Source organism: Bemisia tabaci, chromosome 4, assembly GCF_918797505.1.
Source record: "Bemisia tabaci chromosome 4, PGI_BMITA_v3".
NCBI lineage: Eukaryota > Metazoa > Arthropoda > Insecta > Hemiptera > Aleyrodidae > Bemisia > Bemisia tabaci.
The window spans coordinates 44,366,799-44,389,158 of record NC_092796.1 but is presented as its reverse complement, the minus strand read 5'-3'; the positions used below and the strand labels follow the sequence as shown (position 1 = coordinate 44,389,158).

General features: G+C 39.9%; 1 protein-coding gene across 1 annotated transcript; it reads left to right on the top strand.

Moving 5' to 3' along the window:
* Positions 1-844: 844 nt before the first annotated feature.
* On the top strand, positions 845-16,484 carry LOC109037923 (uncharacterized). Its single transcript, XM_072299077.1, has 3 exons — positions 845-1,063; positions 2,403-3,269; positions 14,346-16,484. Exons 1-3 carry the CDS (start codon positions 856-858, stop codon positions 14,696-14,698), a joined length of 1,428 nt encoding a protein of 475 aa, XP_072155178.1. The 5' UTR covers positions 845-855; the 3' UTR covers positions 14,699-16,484.
* The last annotated feature ends 5,876 nt before the right edge of the window (positions 16,485-22,360 follow it).

Genomic DNA, 22,360 nt, shown 5'->3' with positions numbered 1-22,360 from the left:
CACAAGCCTGCGAGAAATAAACCCGGAAATTTGAAAGTTGATTCTGTGGTTTGAAATTCTACTTTAGTCGTAAGTTATGTAATTTTTCATTATCATGAAATTTCAAATTTCATACATCGTAAACACGAATCCCGTGTTCCTTATGATATTTTAGTTTAAAGAATAACACATACATTCTGGTAGAACGATTATTTTTCGGAACAAGAATTCATTGAGAGCAATGCTTCCATCGTAACGCTCTGTATTGGCCTCATTCATTTTGTCAACAACACCACCTTTGACAGTTTTGGCATCAATTCTGTATCGAAAATTTGCGTTAACCCGGAAAAACGAACCAAGGCGCATGGACGACCATCATTCTTTTTTTTAAAAAATTTACTCAGTTTCGGAACTTGGAAGTATGAATCTGAATGAGGGAAATAAATCTGAGAGCGCGGAGTGACGACGGGAGCGTGGCACAATGGATCGAGTCATTGAAGAGGTCGGACAAAATTTGGAAACTTTAAACGCTCATAACTCCGTTTATACAAAACTTTCAGGTTCTAAAGGTGGTTCCATCGGGTTTCCTCGTGAGATTTCCTTCTAGAGCCACCCCTTAAAATTTAAAATGTGACGAAATAAACATCAAAATTTGTAGTTTTAGTCAAACATTTCATGTCCGACCTCTCTCATTGACTCGATTTACTGTGCGTGGGTGCCTGACGCACGGGAATGTAAATAAATGTAACAGGTGTAATTAATCATTAAGACTCAACGCGAATCGCATGGCGAACAAAACTGAATAAACATGTACATTGTAGCAAGGCCCTGTTTTCTCGCTGACAATTACTGGAAAGTACCGCGATCAATCGGGTCATGTTCTGTTCGTTGGGCCTCATTTTAATCATCTGCGCTGTGTCAGCTGTGTGGCCAGTAGTCGCCTTTGATGCTCCATTCGAGAGGGACTTGAACCCCACGAGAAACTCAGTCAGCTCAATTTCCGGAAGCTTGAAACCCGCGAAAAAACCGACCGATTCAATCGATGGAGACTTGAACTTGAAAAAGAAAAAAAAGGAAAAGCCACGTAAGTGTTATTTGCTCTTACTTTTTGAATCCCTTTTATTCTCTCAAGAAGTATTAAAAGTTACCTCCCCTGTTCACATTAGGGACAGTCTATAGATTACGTCACCAATTTTTTCAATTTTCCGACCCCTCCCTCCCGCCCTGACCGTAACCAATCGTCATCTACTGCTAGACGCCCGTTTTTAATTATGTACCCATATCGTACCTTCCTCCTATTGGGGGGGGGGGGGGCGCAGAAAATCGATAAAATTCAGTACAGGTAGTCTGCAGCGTGAAAAACATCAACGTACCCTCAAATTTCGAGCAAGTATTTCCAGTCTTTTTGCCTTCTCGAAAGCTCACGTCATCCTTCCTCCCCCTCAATCTCCGTCACCCACCGTCATCCACCTCTAGACCCCTCCGCCCCTTACTTAAGTGACATACTTTATGGACGGTCCCTTATTATGTTGAAAGTGATTTTTCTGCGCTTTAACCTACTGAATGCTAGCCACGGATCTAAACCATCAGAAAAAACTAAAATCTTCTGAGAGTCTCTCCAGTAGAATGTATAGGTAAGGCCGTGTTTTGGAAGAAGGATCTATTGACGTTGCATTATTGGTCGGACTGTTTAAATTTTTTTGTTTAAAATGAAATAAATAGAAGCAAGTGAGAGCGAATTTGGGTGTGAATTTTTACGGAGTAATTATCTCATAAAATTAACATTTTTTAGTATATGTCTACATGGCAGAAAATATAACTCGAAATTTTTGGGTTGAAGGGACCAAATCTGTGCGTTGAAAATCTGCGAACTCGAAAACAATTATTTGCCAGCCTCCATCAGGATCGAACTCAGATCGCATTGATCACGGAAAAAAATAGGGTAGTCGACACAACCAGCGGCTGGTTAAAAATGCGCCAGCTACCGTGCGGTAGTTATCGTAACTACCGCACGGTAGCTGGCGCATTTTTAACCAGCCGCTGGTTGTGTCGACTACCCTATTTTTTTCCGTGATGATACGTGGTCCAATGCGCTAGCCACTTGCAAGTCAAAATCCCTAATCATGCGCACAAGTTCGGCAGGGCACTTTTTTCATGATCCGATGTCTCAGAGTTGCTTACCGGTTGGGTCGATTTAACACCAATGTGTGTTGAGCGACCAAGTCCTTTAGGTTGACCTGACACAAAGAAGTAACACAAAGTAACACAGAGTGACATGAAACACGGAAATGTTTTACTGTGTACGCATTTTGAACGGCACTCACGCGAAAGCTGTGCATTTCTCACTTCAGAACGCAAAATACTTGCTCATCCGTATTGTTCGTGAAGTGTGCGTTTCATCTGTGATTTTTCAATGATTTCAGCACCACCTAGTTGGGTTGGAACGTCAGCTGAAATTTCTTGTAAAGAGAGATGTGGCATTTTACTTGTGTCCTTACGCGAAAGCATCCCCATCTGCATTCCTTGGATTCTCGACAAAGAAAAGAATGAATTTCAATGTGAATTGAACGGGGCTAAATTGAAACCCTTCTTAGAAAAACACAACCTCCCGGTTTATGAATTTACGGAAAAAATGGGCAGACCGGATGACAAAGGCAATTACAGCCCCGCAGGGCGGGAGTGGTTGCGGGAGAAAGGTTTTCAAGTGGTCGACCCACCGTGCACCGCCGCGCAAATAGAGAGGGCCGCGAGAAAAGACTTGAAGCCAATCGACAAGCAACTAAAGGAATTAAAAAAGGCCAGGGAGAAGGAAAAACGACTACAATGTACAGGCGATGCGTGCCCGTTGCCTCCTCCGGGTAAAAAATCGAGATTGCCTTGGAAATCGTCCGACGGAAGCATGTCCAGCTCATCGGGTGGGTCCAGTGGGTCCAAAGGGTGGTTCAGTAGCCGCCGTCATGGATCTTCCGGCACCATGACCAGCAGTGGTGCGTCCATGAACACGGTAGATAGCTCGAAGAAAACGGAATCCACCAGCGGGTCGTCTAGGGGATGGTTCAGCCGACGGAGACCATCCAAAGAGGAAGATTTATCCAAGACCGAACCGGGCACATCTCACGCCTCGATGACTTCAATTAAGGAGGGCGAGTCAGATTCAGATTCTTGGTCAACCACTTCTTCAGAGCCCCCTGAAAGTCCACCCCCGGAGAAACTGAATAAAACCCCCTCCACGGCTTCGGAGGCAGGCACCAGTAAGGAAGGCAGCTTGAAGAAAATTGAATCCACTGGAGGTTTGTTTAATTTGAGAATCTATTATAATTGGACCGTGTTAAACAGAAAGGAGCCAAGCCACATCAGCTATTCCCAAATTTAATCGGGAAATTTAATTTTTTACATGAAAACGGTTGTGCGGATTTTTGTGCAAATTTTAGTCAATTTTCTCCGTAATAGAAAGCAAAGTACTTAAAATGTTCAAAAGAATCTGCACAGACGTTCTTTCTTAAAAAATGAAATGTCCCTGTTAAATTTGGCAATAGCTGATGTGGCTTGGTTCCTTTCTGTTTAACGCGGTCCAATTAAATCCTGGATTTCTGCCCCACGCATATGAGCGTAGCAAGGGGGGAGCCTGGTTCTTCAGGAGGCTGGTGCCTAGCAGTACCTGTATAGCGAGAGTGTGAACAGCTCGGTTCATGGATCTTTAAACACACAAAATTTCACTGCCAATCTTCAGATTTCAGTATCAGGCCAAGATAGCTCGCATGTTCATAAATGAGCGCGCCTTTGTAAAAATGAGTTAATTTATGAAATAACTTAGTCACATACATGCCTTGCAAGCTACGGGTCAAAACAATTGTAATAATAAATCGTTCTCACGGAGAAAAAAACCTCGTGCGTGGGACCCGAAGTTTAGGTCATATGGATCTCTGAAGTTTTCGGATTGAGCATCTGAACACTTTAGGTCTAGCTGTCGAGGTTCGGATCACACATCTGAAACTTCAGTTCTTACATCTGAAGTACTTCAGATGTGAGAACCGAAGTTTTTCAGATGTGAGAACCGAAGTTTTTCGGATGTAAAAACCGAAGTACTTCAGATGTAAGAACTGAAGTTTCAGATGTGTGATCCAAACCTCAGCAGCTGGACCTTAAGTGTTCGAATGCTCAATCCGAAAACTTCAGAGATCCATATGACCTAAACTTTGAGTCCCACGCACGAAGTTTTTTTCTCCGTGCTGGATAATTCATAGGTTGGCTGACCTTTTGCCCCTAACTATATTCGTGGAAGCATCGGTGAAGGCCTGATGGATTTCGGAGTTTCACACCCGTCCATATTCTCGCTATGCAGGTACCCTACCCCTCTCCACAGAAGTTGTGATCGTATATAGTCACTTCATGTCATGAATTCCCCGTGAGAGGTAAATCGGCCCTTTGCACCCCTCCCAAAGTTGTTATCTGCGCATATGGCTCCACATGATTTTTTTTTTTTTTCTGTGGTATACGCATCGAAGCCCACAAGTTTGAAAATATAACTCAGAAACCACGAACCTCGGATCGCAATATTTTACATTATTTTTTAAATCGGAACCATATTCAACGTAATGTCTGAAAAATGTATTTTATTTTTCCCCTTCATTACAAGAATAATCTTTGAAAATTCCAAAAAATGAACTTGACTTGGCTTGCTACCCAGAGAAAAAAAGGTAGCCGTTATTTTGAAACATCTCTATCGAGATTCATGGTTTCTGAGCTACACCATCTTGAGAAACACCAACCGGTTTGAAAACAAGAATGAATCGAGAGAACGTTATTATTATCGGACATTAATGTGCTCATCATTGGTTCACTCAGTAGCTTCCACGGAATTTATCCAATTTCAAGCACATGCAAATGGGCCTGTTGCAAACTTTTGCTAGAGCAAAAATAGGAATTGTTACTCATAGAAAATGTCTCAAAAATCACGATGAGCGCATTGGCAATGTCTTAAATGCACTCTTTACTTCATAATTTGCATAAGAAAGTTGCGTTTTTTCTAGCTTCCCGCCTCAAAAAGGATACCACGGCACAGGCGAGCTTTCGTCAGAGGAGTCATTCCATCCGATCCCTACTCACAAGGATAATACGCAATATTCGACATAGCCGACGCCAATCCGCCAAACCACATGTGACGGGACTCTGATTCTAACCACCTGATAACAATCGGCGTGTTTACGTTCACATTTTTCTCGCGTTGATAGATATATCCGCCTCGATTTTGATTGACCTTTTGCGCTCCTCAACTTATGCGCGGAAGCGTCGGCCATGTTGAGAAGGGATTGAAAGGAACGACTCCTCTAAAGAAATTTTCACCTGTGCCGTAGTATCCTTTTTGAAGCGGGAGGCTTAGAACAACGCAATTTTCTCACGCAGATTGTGAAGTTAGGAGTGTATTTCCATAGAGTACAATAGAGTCGCAAAGTACTGGAGCGCCGATGAAGCCAATCCATTAACAGGCGTTTCCGAGCCACGTGTGCTCCGAAAATAGTGAACCATTTGCGAACCCAACGGCATTTTGTAACACGGCGGCTTATGGAGAAATCAAGAATTGCTTGTGTTTTTTAGGTATTTTATAATTCAATCAGCATTAATTTTTGCAAATTTTGCTATTTAAAGGTAGTCAAAGCCATAATGAATCCATTGATGTATATTACTCCTGGATAATATTCATATTGGGATTTAATTTCTGACTTATACCAAGTGTGAACCAACCGGCATTTCTTATCACGGCGGCTTACGGGGAAAGCAACGACTGCCTGTGTTTTTTCGACATTTTTTATTCAATCGATATTAATTTGTGCAAATTTTGCTATAATTAGATAGTCAAAGCCATAATGAATCCATTGATGTATATTACTCCTGGAGAATATTCATATAGGGATTTAATTTCTGACTTAACTACCAAGTTGTGAACCAACCGGCATTTTTTAACACGGTGGCTTATGGAGAAATCAACGACTGCTTGTGTTTTTTCGACTTTTTTAAATTCCATCTATATTAATTTGTGCAAATTTTGCTATAAATAGATATTCAAAGCCATAACGAATCCATTAATGTATGTTACTCCTGGGTAATATTCATATATGGACTCAATTTCAGACTTATTACCGGCCTACTTAGCTGATTCAATGTGTGTGGACCTAGCCGACGAACGGAGCCGAGTCGGGAGTGGGGAGGTGGGGAGCGCTGAGCGCGAGTCTCTGCGTATGCGTCGTCGCTAGTCGCCGCACACTAGTCTCCGGAGAACTGGACAAAACAGCCTCGAAAAGTGACTTCAACGGCGATCCAGTACTTTGCGACTCTATTGTACTCTATGTGTATTTCACAGTTTGCCGATGCGCTCATTGTGATTTTTGAGACATTATCTACATATTAGGAGCATTTCTTATTTTTGCTCTACACGGAGAAAAAAAGTTCGGGGATTTGCGCCGACCGGTTCGGTAGGCCCGACTTCGGCGTAAGGAACTGAATATTCGGGGGCGCATGCGGGCGTGTTCGGCATAACAAACCGTGGTCCCAAATTGGCCTTCGTCTGCTGATCTGAGCATCTTTCGTTCTCCGTCCCGAAGTTTTTCGTTTTGCCGACTGGGTATTCGTATCAAGCGACCGAAGATTTTAGCGGACAGGGAACGACGCTAGCGCTCTCTGTCTCTGAACGCAGGAATTTGATGACTCAGCGAACCAGTGCGACTGCCCGACGTGTATCGTTTCGTTCGGAACAAAACTACGTAGTGCGTACGATCCGAAGATTGCGAGATGTGAGTTTACGAATTCCTCTTATCGTACACTTTAAACACACACGAAAGCATATTCTTATCCATTTCTAAATTTTTCAAGTAAAATCCGTCCGCTTGAATGCCTTGATCCAGCTCGGCTGGACTTCAGAAAGTGCGCATTTGTTGTTTTCACTCAATTGTAGAATTGAAAGTGACAATTGTTTCTCAAGTGACTCTTTATTAATCATACAGTTAACTTCGAATATCGACTTAGAAATCAGCTCATAGCTTCTCTCAGTGCCGGAACTCAATTGTTTATTCTCTTAACGACCTAACCTACAAAATCGTTTCGCTTATCTGCTTATAATCTAGGAAAGGAACTAAACCAAGTCACATCCAGATCAAATTGTAGAAGACAGGTTTGAAGTTTAATTACTTTACAAGACTTAGGTATGCCAGAGGGAAAGTTCATTGCCCATTTGTACATTTCAAAATGTTTAGACTCAACTTCAAATTTCTGACCAGAGACGGTCATCTCTACTCTCATCTCATGTACCTTACTTTTGTCCAAAAATGACTCGGTTTTCTCTGTATAGCTTAGTCCTAGTCACTCTAATGTAAGTGGAAAAGTTCTCAAAGTTGAATTTGTGTTTCCAATTTGCTGAAAGGTTATCATTGACCTTGATTTATTTTATTTTAACTTATTCTTTCGTCTCCTGCAAAACATCAAAGCCTGCATCGTTCATTATTATAGTTTCCAGCTCTTTACTGTAATTAAATTGCGAAACTATAATTTGATCATTAGCAGAATATCCTTCGATGTACACTTTCAACCCATAGAACTCGTAGCGCAGACTACGGAGCTACAGTGATTGGCATGGATGAGAAGTCTGTAAGTAAATTTATGCACTAACTTAACATGGCCCCATTATCAGTTGCAGTGTTAATATTATGTCTAGATTTCATGGAAACGGTTACAGCTTCATGTTTGTCTCCCTGCATGCTTTGTTTTGGTTTGGCTATTATTAAGGAGTCAAGAGTAGAGAATTGGAAGTCTGCGGGAGAATTGATCCATTTATTTCCAACATTATCAGTACCTATAGCCAAGTTTTACATTTGTAGAGAATGATGCGGTGTAGGAAAGCTTGAGTCCTCCTCTCCTCTGATTTCTTTCAATTGTAGATATGATTTTAAATTTATTATGTTTGTGTAAGGGAGTGTACATATTTTATTTATTGGTAATAACAAATGGTTCCTTATGCTGGGCACTTTCAGTTTAATTATATACTTAGTAGACCTTTCGTACCTAATATTATCTACTTGCTATCTACCTAACTTATGTTCTTGTTTGTACCTTGCTAAGTGCAGTGATTGTTATCATTTAAAAAAATGCCTTGAAATTGAGCAAAAGATATTATCTGGTGTGAACTTTGGGAACTGATAACGGTATAATGTGCGTTTATAATTTGAGTATGTACTCTATCCTCGTTTCTTTCCTTGCTATCTGATCTGAGGTTTTTTTTTTTAAATTTTCATCATTTTTTCATGTTCCATAGAGAGAGTAAAATGAAGTAAAATAATAGAATAAAATAAAATAACGAACAAATCCATGTAAATTAGATATATCCTGGTTGTCCACAGTTCAATTCGAACATTAATGCAAGTTTTTCGCTGTCTCTCCCAAGCGTCCGGCATAGCTCAGTAGGTAGGGTCTTCGATTAGTGATAGGTAGGTTCTAGGTTCAATCCCCGATGTAGGCAAAAAATTCTATCCATCAAATCATTGTTCAGGCGTTGTAGTACCATTCTATTTTTTTTTTTTTTTTTTTTTTTTAAATTTATTTGTACGGGGTTGGGTAAAAGGCCCCCTCCCCTGGCTAAGAGCAATAAGAGCCCCCCTGAATTTAATGCAACCTTGATAAGATCCACTAGACTTCGATTCATGCATCCAAGAATTTCGGTTAGGTGTACAGAAGCCTTCGGCACGATGAGCCGAAGTTCGGTTCCCCGGGCCGAGAACTTCGTGCTGACAACCGAGTAACTTCGGCTCGTTCTACCGAAGAACTGGAGTTCAGTGAACTGCTATAATTGGTGTTCCATATGGACCAATCATAGCGGCACAGGCAACCGAAGTTCGGTTACTGACGCCGAACTTTTTTTCTCCGTGTAGCAAAGGTTTGCATCAGGCCCTTTTTCTATCATGGCCTCAAGTTTAAAAGATTTGAGTCTGTTATGGTACGCGGAAAAGAAGTATCACAATCCCATGTATACTCAAGGCTGATTTTGGGACAGATATAAGAGTAGTTGCACCGCAGTTAGAAGTACGGTTGAGTCTGCCGAAAGTGAGGTTGGATCAACCATACGTCTGGCTAGTGCAACTGCTTTTATATTCGGCGCCAAAATCAGCCATAAGAGTACACGGAGAAAAATCTATGGCTTCATATGTGACACACACTTTATATATATCTATGGAACACCTATAATCCCTGCTAAAAATGTTCCGTGTGGATGATTTCCATGAAGTTGATTTCCATGAAAAAATGACACGGAAAAATGGAACAGGAAATATTTCCATGTGGCTGATTTCCGTGTGGCTGATTTCCATGTGGCTTATTTCCATGAAAATTTTTCATGGAAACGAAATCATTTCCGTGAAAATTTTTCATGGAAACGAAATCATTTCCGTGACAATTTTTCATGGAAACAAAACCATTTGCATAAAAATGATCACAAGATGGTTTCAGTACCATCCAAATTGCTCACGGAAATTAAATAAATCTTAGAATCAAGACAAAGGAGACAAGCGTCCCAATGGGAGCACATGATATTTGGACCATGCAGACATGCTCAGTAAAATAGAAAATGAACAAACAACACTCACCAACTTGCTCAAATCTGTAATCCACTGGGTCAGAAAAATCCACTTGAAGACAATTAATCCAAATTTCCGATTAGAACTGGTGCAGGTACGAAGGAACTTTTGAAAACACGATGAGTGCATTGTAAAAATATCTGAAGCACTCTTTAACGTAAGAGAAAAATTAGCACCATGATTTAATAGCTGATCAATGCAGAACACCACTCTCAGAAAAGCACTGACACAACACGATTTTACAGTTTAGTTTTAGAGGAGAAAGCATTTTTCAAAAGATGCGACATCATAAATCCACAGCTTAAATAATTTCACGATTTACTCCGATCATTGATGATATTAAGGTAGCCATCGATTCTCTACCCGACGTTCCTTCCACACATGACAGGAAACATCTACAGGCATAGAGCAAATGGCACTAAGCAGCAATGTACATCTGATAAGGCAAGCTCCTGGAAGTGTCGATCTGCAAAAATACAAAGCGGGAGACAGATCATCAAATTGATCTACCTATGGTTAATGGCCGTCCTTGGAGACAGACAGTAAACTACGTAACAATATATCAACCACCTTTTGATAACAGAACGAATTTAAAATGAGAGCAAGACCCTTCCTTATGGAGGGAGGGCCAAGAAACATTTAAAAACGGAACATTTTACTACTTACAGATCTGAGCCACTGAATAAAATACATTCCACCAGTCAATAAAATTTTAAATTTTGAATGTTGATGGCTAACCTGATTGCCAGTATACATTGAGTTGAAACATCTGATACGTAGAGCGGTTCGTTCTTATAGAAGCTTTCGTAAGTAGTTCCAGATAGATACTTTAAAATTAGACACCGGTCAAATGTAGTACAAGAGAGGAAATGGGTGCAACAAAACTTTAATTGTCCTTGATTCTTTTGAAGACACAAGGAAAATGCAGGCAGTATGAGGATGTTCCAACAGACTATCTATAGCACTCGCCTGCGAGAGTTGGGAAGTTTCTACTTGTGATAAAGTCCGCGGATAATAAGATTTGCACTTAGAGAGTGCAACAGAAGATCCACCATCTTGATTCTGGTCTTTCCCTTCAATGCTAAATGGATGAAAGATTATCTCATCTCCCTTCCCACGGAAGGGGTGGATCGATTTATTAGACGTAGACTCTTCGATCAACTTCGTAACCACGGTTAGGAATAGCACATGGTAGTAAATGCATTCGCAAACCAAGAGAATAGAATTCACGATTACCTCGCTCGTTAGAAAATATCGACTGAATCGTAAATCGGCAAAGAAAATTAAACTCGAGTTACTTGATCAGTATAGCTTGACATGACAAATGTGTAATGTAAGTACAAGGTGACAGGCTCATACTTAGGTGTGTCCGTCGTCAAGAGTGAAGTGAAAGAGAGATAATTTACCTGTGTTCGATGAAACTGAGTATAGTCAAGTAGACGCCGATAATACAATCGATTCTTCGTTAAGAATCATGAAAAGTAGATCAAATTAAGTTTTCATTTTCAAATTCACGGCATGGCATGGCTTCGCTAATGGCTGGCTGGGTGGATGGAATAGAACAATGGTCCGGAGTTCCGAGTCCGAGTTGGACATCGAATAGTTGGACGAGGGACCATTCCGCGGTTTTGCCCTTTGCCTTTTTATCGAGGTTGCGTATGAAAATGAGTGAAAATCAGCCGCTATAATGATTTAAGAGAGCCAGTTTTTGTATTTTAATCCTTTTGAAAACATTTGCCTGATAATTATTTGGATAATAAATACAACCCTGGAAGTATCGGCAAGGAACGATTATTCCAGGAACTAGGAACATCTTCACAAAAGTTAGGTTATATTTATCTCTCACACTCACATCACCTCAAGTAAGTAATTTAATGAATAATTTTTCACTTTCACACCTTTCCCTACCCCAATTCAGCCTGATGGCATCTATCGATTGAACTAAAAACGCATCATCCTTAGAAATTTTACCAATCGCACATCTGCAGTGCTGCGGATGTTGCCCTAATTTTATCCCTTTAAGGTACTCACAGTCAAATCATCAGTTTGTGCATGTACCTAAAAGTCGTATAATTTTAAAATACCTCAAGAGCTTATACAAAAATGAACCGCTCTAAGTATCAGATGTTTCAACTCGATGTATACTGGCAATCAGGTTATCTATCAACATTCAAAATTTAAAATTTTATTGACTGGTGGAATGTATTTTATTCAGTGGCTCAGATACCTGTAAGTAGTAAAATGTTCCGTTTTTAAATGTTTCTTGGCCCTCCCTCCATAAGGAAGGGTCTTGCTCTCATTTTAAATTCGTTCTGTTATCAAAAGGTGGTTGATATATTGTTACGTAGTTTACTGTCTGTCTCCAAGGACGGCCATTAACCATAGGTAGATCAATTTGATGATCTGTCTCCCGCTTTGTATTTTTGCAGATCGACACTTCCAGGAGCTTGCCTTATCAGATGTACATTGCTGCTTAGTGCCATTTGCTCTATGCCTGTAGATGTTTCCTGTCATGTGTGGAAGGAACGTCGGGTAGAGAATCGATGGCTACCTTAATATCATCAATGATCGGAGTAAATCGTGAAATTATTTAAGCTGTGGATTTATGATGTCGCATCTTTTGAAAAATGCTTTCTCCTCTAAAACTAAACTGTAAAATCGTGTTGTGTCAGTGCTTTTCTGAGAGTGGTGTTCTGCATTGATCAGCTATTAAATCATGGTGCTAATTTTTCTCTTACGTTAAAGAGTGCTTCAGATATTTTTACAATGCACTCATCGTGTTTTCAAAAGTTCCTTCGTACCTGCACCAGTTCTAATCGGAAATTTGGATTAATTGTCTTCAAGTGGATTTTTCTGACCCAGTGGATTACAGATTTGAGCAAGTTGGTGAGTGTTGTTTGTTCATTTTCTATTTTATTGAGTATGTCTGCATGACAGATGTCATCCATTATTACTTTGCATGATGCATATTTAACTGAAAGATTCTCTTTAAACATGCCTAGTGGAAGATACATGTGTGTTTAGAACTGCTAACATGCGAACTTTGAAAAACTACGCTGCTATAATATAGAAAATCCTACAAGTCCAAGAAGGTCTATGCGCTGATTTCAATTACATACTGACATATACCCGTCAAACAAGTTCCCATGGCCGTCATAGATGGCCTGCCCACAAAGTATGTCTGAAAGGGTGGCCCTAATTTTCATCAAGGAGCTTTGAGTACACCATGTGCTTTTTAAAATTATTGTGCTTATTATTGCTTTCACTTGAGTGTAGATGTAAGTACACACTAAGCTTTTATCCATCATACATTTTGGCACATTTCTTTAATTATTGAGCTTCATAAAATTTCAGGTACTTGATTTTCAGGGGCTGAGATCGAAATCATATCATTAAAAAAAATTGGTTCCAGCAATTCTTTTCAAATTCTTTACAAAAAAATTTAGAGGATTTAATAACTGAAGATAAAAACATAACATGCTAAACACTACCTTCTGATGAAAAAGTACTTAAGTGATGACCAAAATTGAGACTTTTTTCGATCACCCTGATATGGGGATCTTCTTCACCTCCTTTCTAAACATACGCCTGAGAAGAAAAAATGTGACTGCTAATGCAACCCGCAACAATGATCGTATAGCTCTTCTTTCGGTTTTTTCCTTTTTCCCTTCATCTCCCCGCCTCCCCCCCTTCCAAAACTTAAGATTTTTCCTTTTCATGTCATAATGAGCCCATAGCACAGAAGTTTTCAAAAATGATTGGAATTCACGAAATTTCATTTTATGAAGTTACATATAAAATCTTGCATCTCTGGTTTGAACCGTATACCGAGTATAATTCCTTGGCGCGCACCTTGCGGAGCGCCTTCAACATCGTAGTTATGCTTCAAACGCGACACTCACGCTCCGATGTGTAATTTTCGCATGTTGCCCATGTCGGAGCGTATGTCCAGTTTAGAATTGCCCAAAAATTGAAAGATTTTAAAGCCGCGAAATTCATGTTTAAATCCGCAATTTTTATTTCCATGCCGAACTGAGAAGGGGATTTTCAATTCCATGAAGGCTTGATGGAAATGACTTGGTTTCCGTGTGAGTTGCATGGAAGTGTTATGAGTTCCATGTCGAGCTCACAAGGAAATATTTTCATTTCCATGAAGACTTGATGGAAATGACTTGGTTTCCGTGTGAGTTGCATGGAAACGTTATGATTTCCATGTCGAGCTCACAAGGAAATGTTTTCATTTCCATGACGGCTTGATGGAAATGACTTGGTTTCCATGTGAGTTTCATGGAAACGTTATGATTTCCATGTCGAAGGACATGGAAGTCAGACGATTTCCATGAAATCACATGGAAATCGGGTCATTTCCACGTGAATCCACATGGAACATTTTTAGCAGGGATAGTCGTTCCTATTTTCAAAATTACCTGTAAAGACGTTAATAGCCTGAGTCGCTGAATGTCTCAAAATTATAATAACTAACTAACTGAACTAATGATTCTCGGTCTGTGAACCAAACTAATGTATATATATCATCATATGAATATATGTACTATTGTTATATGTTGTCTTAACTACTAATAGTGGTGTTCTTAATGAACCGCTAATTGGTTTATAAGCCATAGCTTTTTCTCAGCGATTTGGGATTGTGAATTTTTTTTTTTTTCAGTATATTGTTAACGAGTGTAGATTAAGGATACACATTTAGTTCCAAGTGTATTTAAATCATTTGGGCGTTGATGATTTCAGGAGGAACCTTCACGCCGAAAGAGTGCACTGACTACTGCAATACTGTTGAGGGTTACATAGTAATAAACCCCGGGTACTCCCGCATCCCCATCACCAAAGGCTACCTGGCGGACAACGGGAGAGCGTGCGACTGCAAGTTAAAACTCGTCGACATCAGGGATTATTTGGTTAAGCTTGATCTCAACGACGCCGAGTTCTTCGACGCGTACGCTGCTAGCCCCTCTTTGGGGAGGAAGTGGTTGACCGATCACAAGATAACCGTCGATTTCAGGAAGACTCTGGATGAGAGATTCAAGGAGCAGAACGAAGAGGAAGCAAGAGCTGCTGGAACCAGTGAAATAACACCCGCATAGTACCGCAGAGTTAAGTGGAGACTTGGGTTTTTATTTGTTTAACAAGTTTTTATTTGTCCCGGTAACGTTGTCGCATTGTTATCTAGATCGAAATAATTGTTATCACAAAAGTAAAATTGTAATTACGATTGGAAAAGTAGGCGGGAGCTGGAAGCCACTGTATAATCATTATAAGGCCGACGACTATTTTTTCTCCGCGTTTTACCTCAAAATATTTTTCTCGGTTCGATCATGTGAGATTTTCGTTCCTCTCTGTTGAATTCTATTTCTATGTACCTTTTAGCCATTTAATTTTTTCATTTTGCATGTATCGTGCCAGCGGTTACCAAACTTCTTTTATCTAAAAAACGTGACGGAATTCAATACTCTTTTCGTTAAACTTGATCATAGAGTATTTTTGCTATCTTCTATCCGACTTCTATCCGAACAACACTGACAGGTTTGAAAAATTAAAATAAAAATAAATGTAAAAAATATGGACCGCAAAAGGTATATCAGCCACAGGCGAGGAATGCTTTAAAAACTGCGGGTAAGCGTCATTTACGTGTTATGTACTAAGATTGTAAAAGTATTCCTATTTTCTAACGAGAAGCAAGGGACACGCAAATAATAATTCCCGTCTTGTAAGAAACATCAACATTTACAGAAAATGTCTCAAGAAAAAGTCAATACAACGAAGGTATTTGATTCCTTCACAGTAAGGAATTCCATGTACAATGGGTTAGTTGCGCTGGTCACAGAATTGTGTTTTGATGCTTGGTTCTTGTAGATTAGCTAAAAATATTAAGATCTGTCCAAACAACAACTTTCTACGTTCAATATTAATCGAGATATCGCCCTTTGAAAAGTCGGGTTTTTGACGTCATCCACCGCGGTAGAGAGACCCTTCGTTTCTTCCACCTTGATTTTATCAGCCAAGTGAGACACACATTAGCACTGGTTACACTATACGTGAAACGCGGATGAAAGCAAGGTGGAAGAAACCAAGGGTGTCACTACCACGGTAGATGACGTCAAAAACCCGACTCTTCAAAGGGCGACATCTGGATTAACATTGAACGAAGAAAGTTACGGTTTGGACGGATCTTAATATTTTTAGCTAATCTACAAGAATCAAGCATCGAAACACAATTCTTTGACCAACGCAACTGGCCAATTCCAACATCACCTGGTGGCGCTAACCGGGTTTTGAATTTCCACTCTTCAGGTATATCCAATTTTTTAGAAATTTCACATTGTGTTGGGAAACAGATGAAGCACATTGGACTTGGAGGAGACAGGAAGGGCGGGGAGGAAGGAGGCAGGAACCGATGAAGACAGGAAGACAAGTGCCGAATGTACGCACAAGTCTCGGTAAGTACCGCGGGCACAGCGAGGGGAGCCGCTTCAAGCGCGTAATAACCACAAAAATTATTGCCCCAACAAAGCGTGTAACCATCACCTAAAGGGTTGAAGTGATCCTCGAAACAGGGCTGTTATTGCTTCTTGAGGTTTCCATATTGTTGCACTTACCTCAAATTGCTCCCTCGCCCCGATCTCCCGTGGGTCTTATCCGGTGATTAGAGCTCCGTTCACAGGTTGACTCTTGCACTCCGGGATGGGAGCCCCTAAATGCTCCTGCAACTTGTCATTACGGGGAAAAAAATAAAGTCTCAATACTAACCGCTCATTATATTTAATCCGTTGTTCCGAATTGTCTGTCTGCCTTCCTCTGTCTCGGCGCGTCCTCGTCCATTAGAGTTTACGCGCCCATTCACAGAATCCGCTCCGAGACCCATGCGGCACGGACAACTTCCACCCTTAAGGATGGGGATACTGCCGTGCTGAGGAAAAACCTCGTATGAGCCTTCGAACGTTGTCATATTTTCGTTGATGAAAAAGGAACTTACTCGGAAAATTCTGAATATTTCTCCTCCATTTTTGCTTAGGCGATTTTGTTCACAATTTAATCTGAAACATCTGAGAATGGAGATGTTGAATGTGTGAGGAATTTGCGATTTGATCGTTGATTCTTATGTAAGAGTTTGCGAGAAACACGATGGTGCCACTGGTTTTCTCTGAAATCAACTCCCAAGCTCAAAAAAAAGCTCTCAAGTTGAGGTCAAAATGGAGGGGATATCCCACGCTATCTTGAGAGTCCACCTCTACATCAAGAAAAACTCTCCATGCGAAGATAGGGAGCAAATACATTAGCAGGGTTGCCGTGTTTTCAGTTTAGAGTCTACAAATTAAGTGGCAACCCTGTCAAAGTATTTGCTCCCTATCTTAGCATAGAGAGTTTGTATTGATGTAGAAGGGGACTCTCAGGATATCGTGGGATCCCCTCCATTTTGGCCTCAACTTGAGAGCTTTTTTTGAGCTAGGGAGTTGACTCCAGAGAAAACCAGTGGCACCATCGTGTTTCTCGCGAGCTTTTACATAGGAATCAATTATGAAATCGCAAATCCCTCACACATGCAACATCTCCATTGACTGACTGTACTGCGTTTGGCGCAATGCGAGAAGTATTCGTGCAGTCTTGTAGGCGCTTATATACGCCTCACGTCGACTGCACTGTTTGGCGCAATGCGTGAAGTATTCCTACAGTCTTGCAGGCGCTAATGTGATTTTAACGCTAGCCGCACTGTGTCTCGAGCGATTATTTGGACTCGCGTTAGAATAATCGCGGCATCGAATCATGTTATTGTCGGGTTAAAATTCAGCGGGACCCGCTGCGCGTTCGCTCTATTTTTTCAGCCATCGGGGGACCGGGAGGGTCAATAAACTTTTACATAAAACTCAATAGTCAAATCGCAAATTCCTCACACATGCAACATCTCCATTCTTTGTTCTTCACTTCTTCAAGAAGTAAAAACACAATAAAATGACACGATCACTACTCTATTTCCGGGCTAATTTCTCCTATCACAATAAATAGCTCTCTCAGGATAGCGTGGATATCTTCTCCATTTTGGCCTCATCTTGAGAGCTTTTTTTGAGCTTGGGAGATGATTTCAGAGAAAACCAGTGGCACCATCGTGTTTCTCGCGAACTTTTACATACGAATAAATTGTCAAATCGCAAATCCCTCACACACGCAACATCTCCATTCTAAGGAAAATTAAGCTTAACTTTCCGCAAAAATAAATATTTGGTCGGGAGAGATTTGGCAACAGCAGAATACTCTTACGGCGTTCTGCCTCAGCACGGCAGAATAGGTCAGGGTGGTGTACGACGGTTTACTCATGTAGGAAGTCCCACGGTTGAATCGCCCGACTGGAGGATCAAAGTAAGACTTTATTCCTCCATATTTATTTTCCTCCGAAAGTACCCTTAGTTGAAGTTACGACTCCTCCCCAAGATCTTCGGAGAAATGGTCGTTTTTTCTCAATTTTAGTGACGGATGAACAAAATCTGATGAATGATGGCTATCTAAAATAATTTTTGGCGCTAAATTCATCTACGGTTTAAAAAATATCGACATCTGAAATTGATGAGAGATTTCAGGGGGTTTCGAATCTTCCGGGGTAAAAAAACTTGCGGTTCCCCTCCCTGTCCAGCCTTTTGAAAATCCCCATTTACTAGAGAATGAGATATATCGCGGGCCAATAAATGAATTCAGCGCTCGATATTTTTAAAGAAACAGTCATTTCTCATTAGTTTTGGTCCTTGAATTTTGCTAAACTTAAAAAAATAACGAGCAATTTTAAAATATGGAAGAGCCATAACTCAGACTCAGGGGCCCTTTTGGAAATGAGAAAAAATGTCTCATTTAATTGCAATCCACAGAAAATGCTCCTGCAGTCTAACGGTTTAACTTGGAGCACCGCGTAAAGGAAGACATATTCGCCATTTTGAGTGACAGTATATACAAGACGCAAACTGCTGGAGAGAAAATTTCGGTCACCATGACCGACCTTTAAATATCATAAACTTTAACCGTTACCACTCTGGGGTACTGATATGAGTTTTGCGGGAAAATTTTAACTGACTTTACTTTCACGGGCTATTGAAATGATGGCTAATCAAATCCTATATTCCTCCTGATCCGCGGATACTTACATCAAAGGACCGTGAATGTAGCTGTCAATTTTTTCCAGATAAACGTACCAGAAAGAAATCAATGGATAAATAACACTGTGAATATAAGGTAAGCTTTCTATATAATCTACAAAAAATACTTATAAATTAAAACGGGATCTTTCCTATCTTAAAGGAAAAAACTTGGAATTTTTTATTCACAGAGGGAATAAAATTGATGTTATCCTCTTCGTTTTCACAACCATGTAATAAGTCCTGTCCAAGAAAAAATAATCTGTAATGGTGGGCTTGTGTGACCTGCGGTCTGTAGTATTTCAAATCGATATCTTGTTGCATGCATAGCAGGGGAACTATCGTCATTCGATACATCGATTCGCGATAAACGGTGAGCGTCTCTAATGGTAACGTAATGACAACCTGTGTAGTTAAATCCCTCGTCTTGTTCTTCTGCTATTGCCTCTCTCCCTCCTGCTATCCTGTTTTTATTTTTTTCTTATCAACTTGGAGAGACAAGACATTACTCTCGTAATGGTCGTTCAACGGGCGATTAGTCGCTGCAGTTTAACCTCCTGATGTTGCCGAGTGGACCACAAAATAGACTGCATTTTGCAATTTGAAACTATAAATTCTGACTCATCCGAAAAAACACTTATGTGCATAGGGAAATTAATGTCACATACGTTGTTTTTAAACTAGGCCAGAATTTATAGTTCCAAATTGCAAAATGCAGTCCACTGATGATCTGCATCCCGCAAAAAGGAACTGCTTTTACTGGCTCATCTATAAAAACACCTCACCTCCAAGGAAACCTGATGGCTTGTACGATGTTCTTAAAAGGAGCTATAGAAGATAGTTTCCTGTTGTGTATGGTCCAAATGTTTAAAATCATTGGCCGCAACATATGTATAGACGAAGTACTTTAGAAATACCCTACAGTCAATTTCAGTAGCATGGAACACTAATATTTGGATTACGTTTTGCAATAAGGAACCATTAATTCTGGCTCATGTTAGAAACCACATATATGCCATTAGTTTCTCTATGCAGATACGTGTTTTTATGGAAAAGCCAGAGTCAGTGGCTCCTTATCGCAAAATGTAATCCATTTATGATGACTGAAAATCAAAAATGTATCCTCAAAAATTGCTGTGTCACGAGGAAAATAAAGTGAATAGACGGCGGCTAGACATTTTTATAAATGAGCATTAAGTCCTGATAGTCCTTGTCATACTCTTACATAGTATTTACCTCAGGCTTTTAGATGCTACCAGAATTTTAACTATCTCCATTCAACAGTCTCCCGAGTCCCAGAATCAGGCAGACTTTTAGTTATACTCACTATACAGGTACAGGTACAGTTCTAATTCCTAAAAGTACCTGTTGCATCACATGTTCACTTTATTTCTGAATAAATATACCTGGTGTCAAGCCTCAAGTCACAAAAAAAAGGATGGGGCATAGTGTAAATAATTAAGACACAATTCATTAAGTGCGGATATTTAACATGCTTCGTCATTAAAGTGTTATTTTTACGGTTAAAAGAAAATGGGGTTTAGGTTATCAGGCTGGGGAAAAATTTTGAACGACACTTTTTTCTCAAAATGTAGGCTAAACGACTGATTTTTTTTTGCATTTTGTGTGACACTCTCTTATTGGTTTCCAAACATTCCGCAACGATATAGATGGAACTTGTCTCTTATTGGTCACAGATATTACTCTTAGCAACTACCGAAATAACGTGACAATGAATAGAATTTTCGTTTACTTGGTGGTCGATACAAAATTCTGATTTCTCAGAAAATCAGACAACCTCAAAATGGCCGAGCAACACAAGCTCACTTGACCGCGTAATTTTCTTGAATCGTTTCTTTTAAAATGATAGAGAGCAGAGTTTAAGAAATATTTAAACCCGATCTTTTTGTTCATAGGAGGACTTGACCAGGCCGGCCGTAGCGTTCATATTAAATTGACAATTATCCCATGGCAGTACCCTCGAATCATGGTCTCTTCATTGCCTCTCCATGGCATCATCGTGGCCAGCTTGTGGCTTTCATTAAGTCTCCCGTCGACGCATGAGCTCATATCAGATGCTCGATTAAAATCCTAACTCAGCAATTTTGAGTAAAAGTTAGAGAAACCTCCTTTTATACAAAAAAATTTTCCAATGAGCTTCAGGTTACTCATGCCGAAATATCACATTCTTGTCATGCCATGAAAGAAACCGTGGTTTGGCCTCATTATGTTTGAACTTTTGAATTTCGATTTAGCTCCATCGCGCGCAGCGCATTTTAGCCTATTATTTGAAGGCAAATAATTTTACGTTTGAATAGCTAAACTAAGAGACCATGTTTTCCGATCGCAATGTTTCGATGCTTTTCCAATTTCTTTTCGTCAAAAGGAGGAAATAAAACTTTCTCGAAAGCTCGAAATTTCCACAGTATTTTATCGGCATTAAAAGGTATTTAATTAAAGGTAAGGTAATAAAAGGTATTTAAAGATACTTTATTGACATTTTCAACCAAAATTCCGGCTATGACCACATAAGAAAAACCATCTCACTCTCAGCATAGGTTGATGAAGATTTCAACCTGTACCTCAGTCGAGACTTATCTTCTTTCATTACAGTACCCGTTCACTTTTAAACTCTGAGAGGTTTATTTGTATTTATTAACTGTTTAGAATCACAGAGTAAGAATGGTGTCTTTTAAGAGGAAAAGAAAATCAAATTATCGTTCCTCTGAAAGAAAATTTAGTAATTTCTACAAATGATTATTTTAAAGTATTTGGTGGATATTTTGTAATAACAAGTCGATTACTCGATGTGTTTTTTTCTCGTCCTTGGTTATAAATTCCATAAATATGAGTGAGGTTTACTATCCACTTATTAATTATTCCCAATTGACGAACAATCGTCATTAGCCTTTCCTCTGTTCTAAAAAATGTAGCACTACTTAACTAAAGACTGACAAACTTGAAATAATAAAAAAAAATACAAAACATCCGGGGGAGAAATCAGATTTCCACCATTTTAATTCAAAATCGGCCCTCCGACATGCACGTCGCAGAACGGAAGGGAATTGATTCAGAGGTTTTGGGCAGAGTTATGAGCATTTACTACCGTTAACATTGTCATATTTTTACTTTAATTAGATCGCATGCAAAAAGGTAATAAAACCGCGCTTATACAGTCAACTTTTTTCTCCCCGCTCCCCGCCCACTGCGGCTCCTTCGTTTGTTCCAGCCATTAAATTCGTGCTCACCATATAACAGTTAATGACCAGATATACCGAGATAAAGCCGGCCATACTATCGGCATTGCCCATAAACTCAATTACCTCTGAAAAACCAATTTAATCAACAATGTTGAGCGTACCTCTGCCGTGTTCCAGTGAGGAAATTGATATGGGTAGGCAATTGATACTCAGTCTCTAACCTTCATTTTCGAGCGCTCAGGACGCAGCGATCACGTATTCAATTATTTATTTCTTCAAGTATTTCAGAATTACATCTCAATAAAGGGTTTTAGCCATAGCTATGACGTCATTGATTAAACGTGAGGTTTGCTTGTGCTACCCGATGACCTCCGGACCGTTTTTCTACAAAGCAGCCTCTAAATTCCTCGCACGTGTGATTTCAGTATCT

What these genes read in the sequence shown, in the direction of transcription:
- LOC109037923 (XM_072299077.1), top strand. Translation starts at nt 856, where the DNA reads ATGTTCTGTTCGTTGGGCCTCATTTTAATCATCTGCGCTGTGTCAGCT. An exon ending in GAAAAAAAAGGAAAAGCCAC is followed by an intron (nt 1,064 to 2,402) that starts GTAAGTGTTATT and finishes CAATGATTTCAG; the next exon opens with CACCACCTAGTTGGGTTGGA. An exon ending in GAAAATTGAATCCACTGGAG is followed by an intron (nt 3,270 to 14,345) that starts GTTTGTTTAATT and finishes TGATGATTTCAG; the next exon opens with GAGGAACCTTCACGCCGAAA.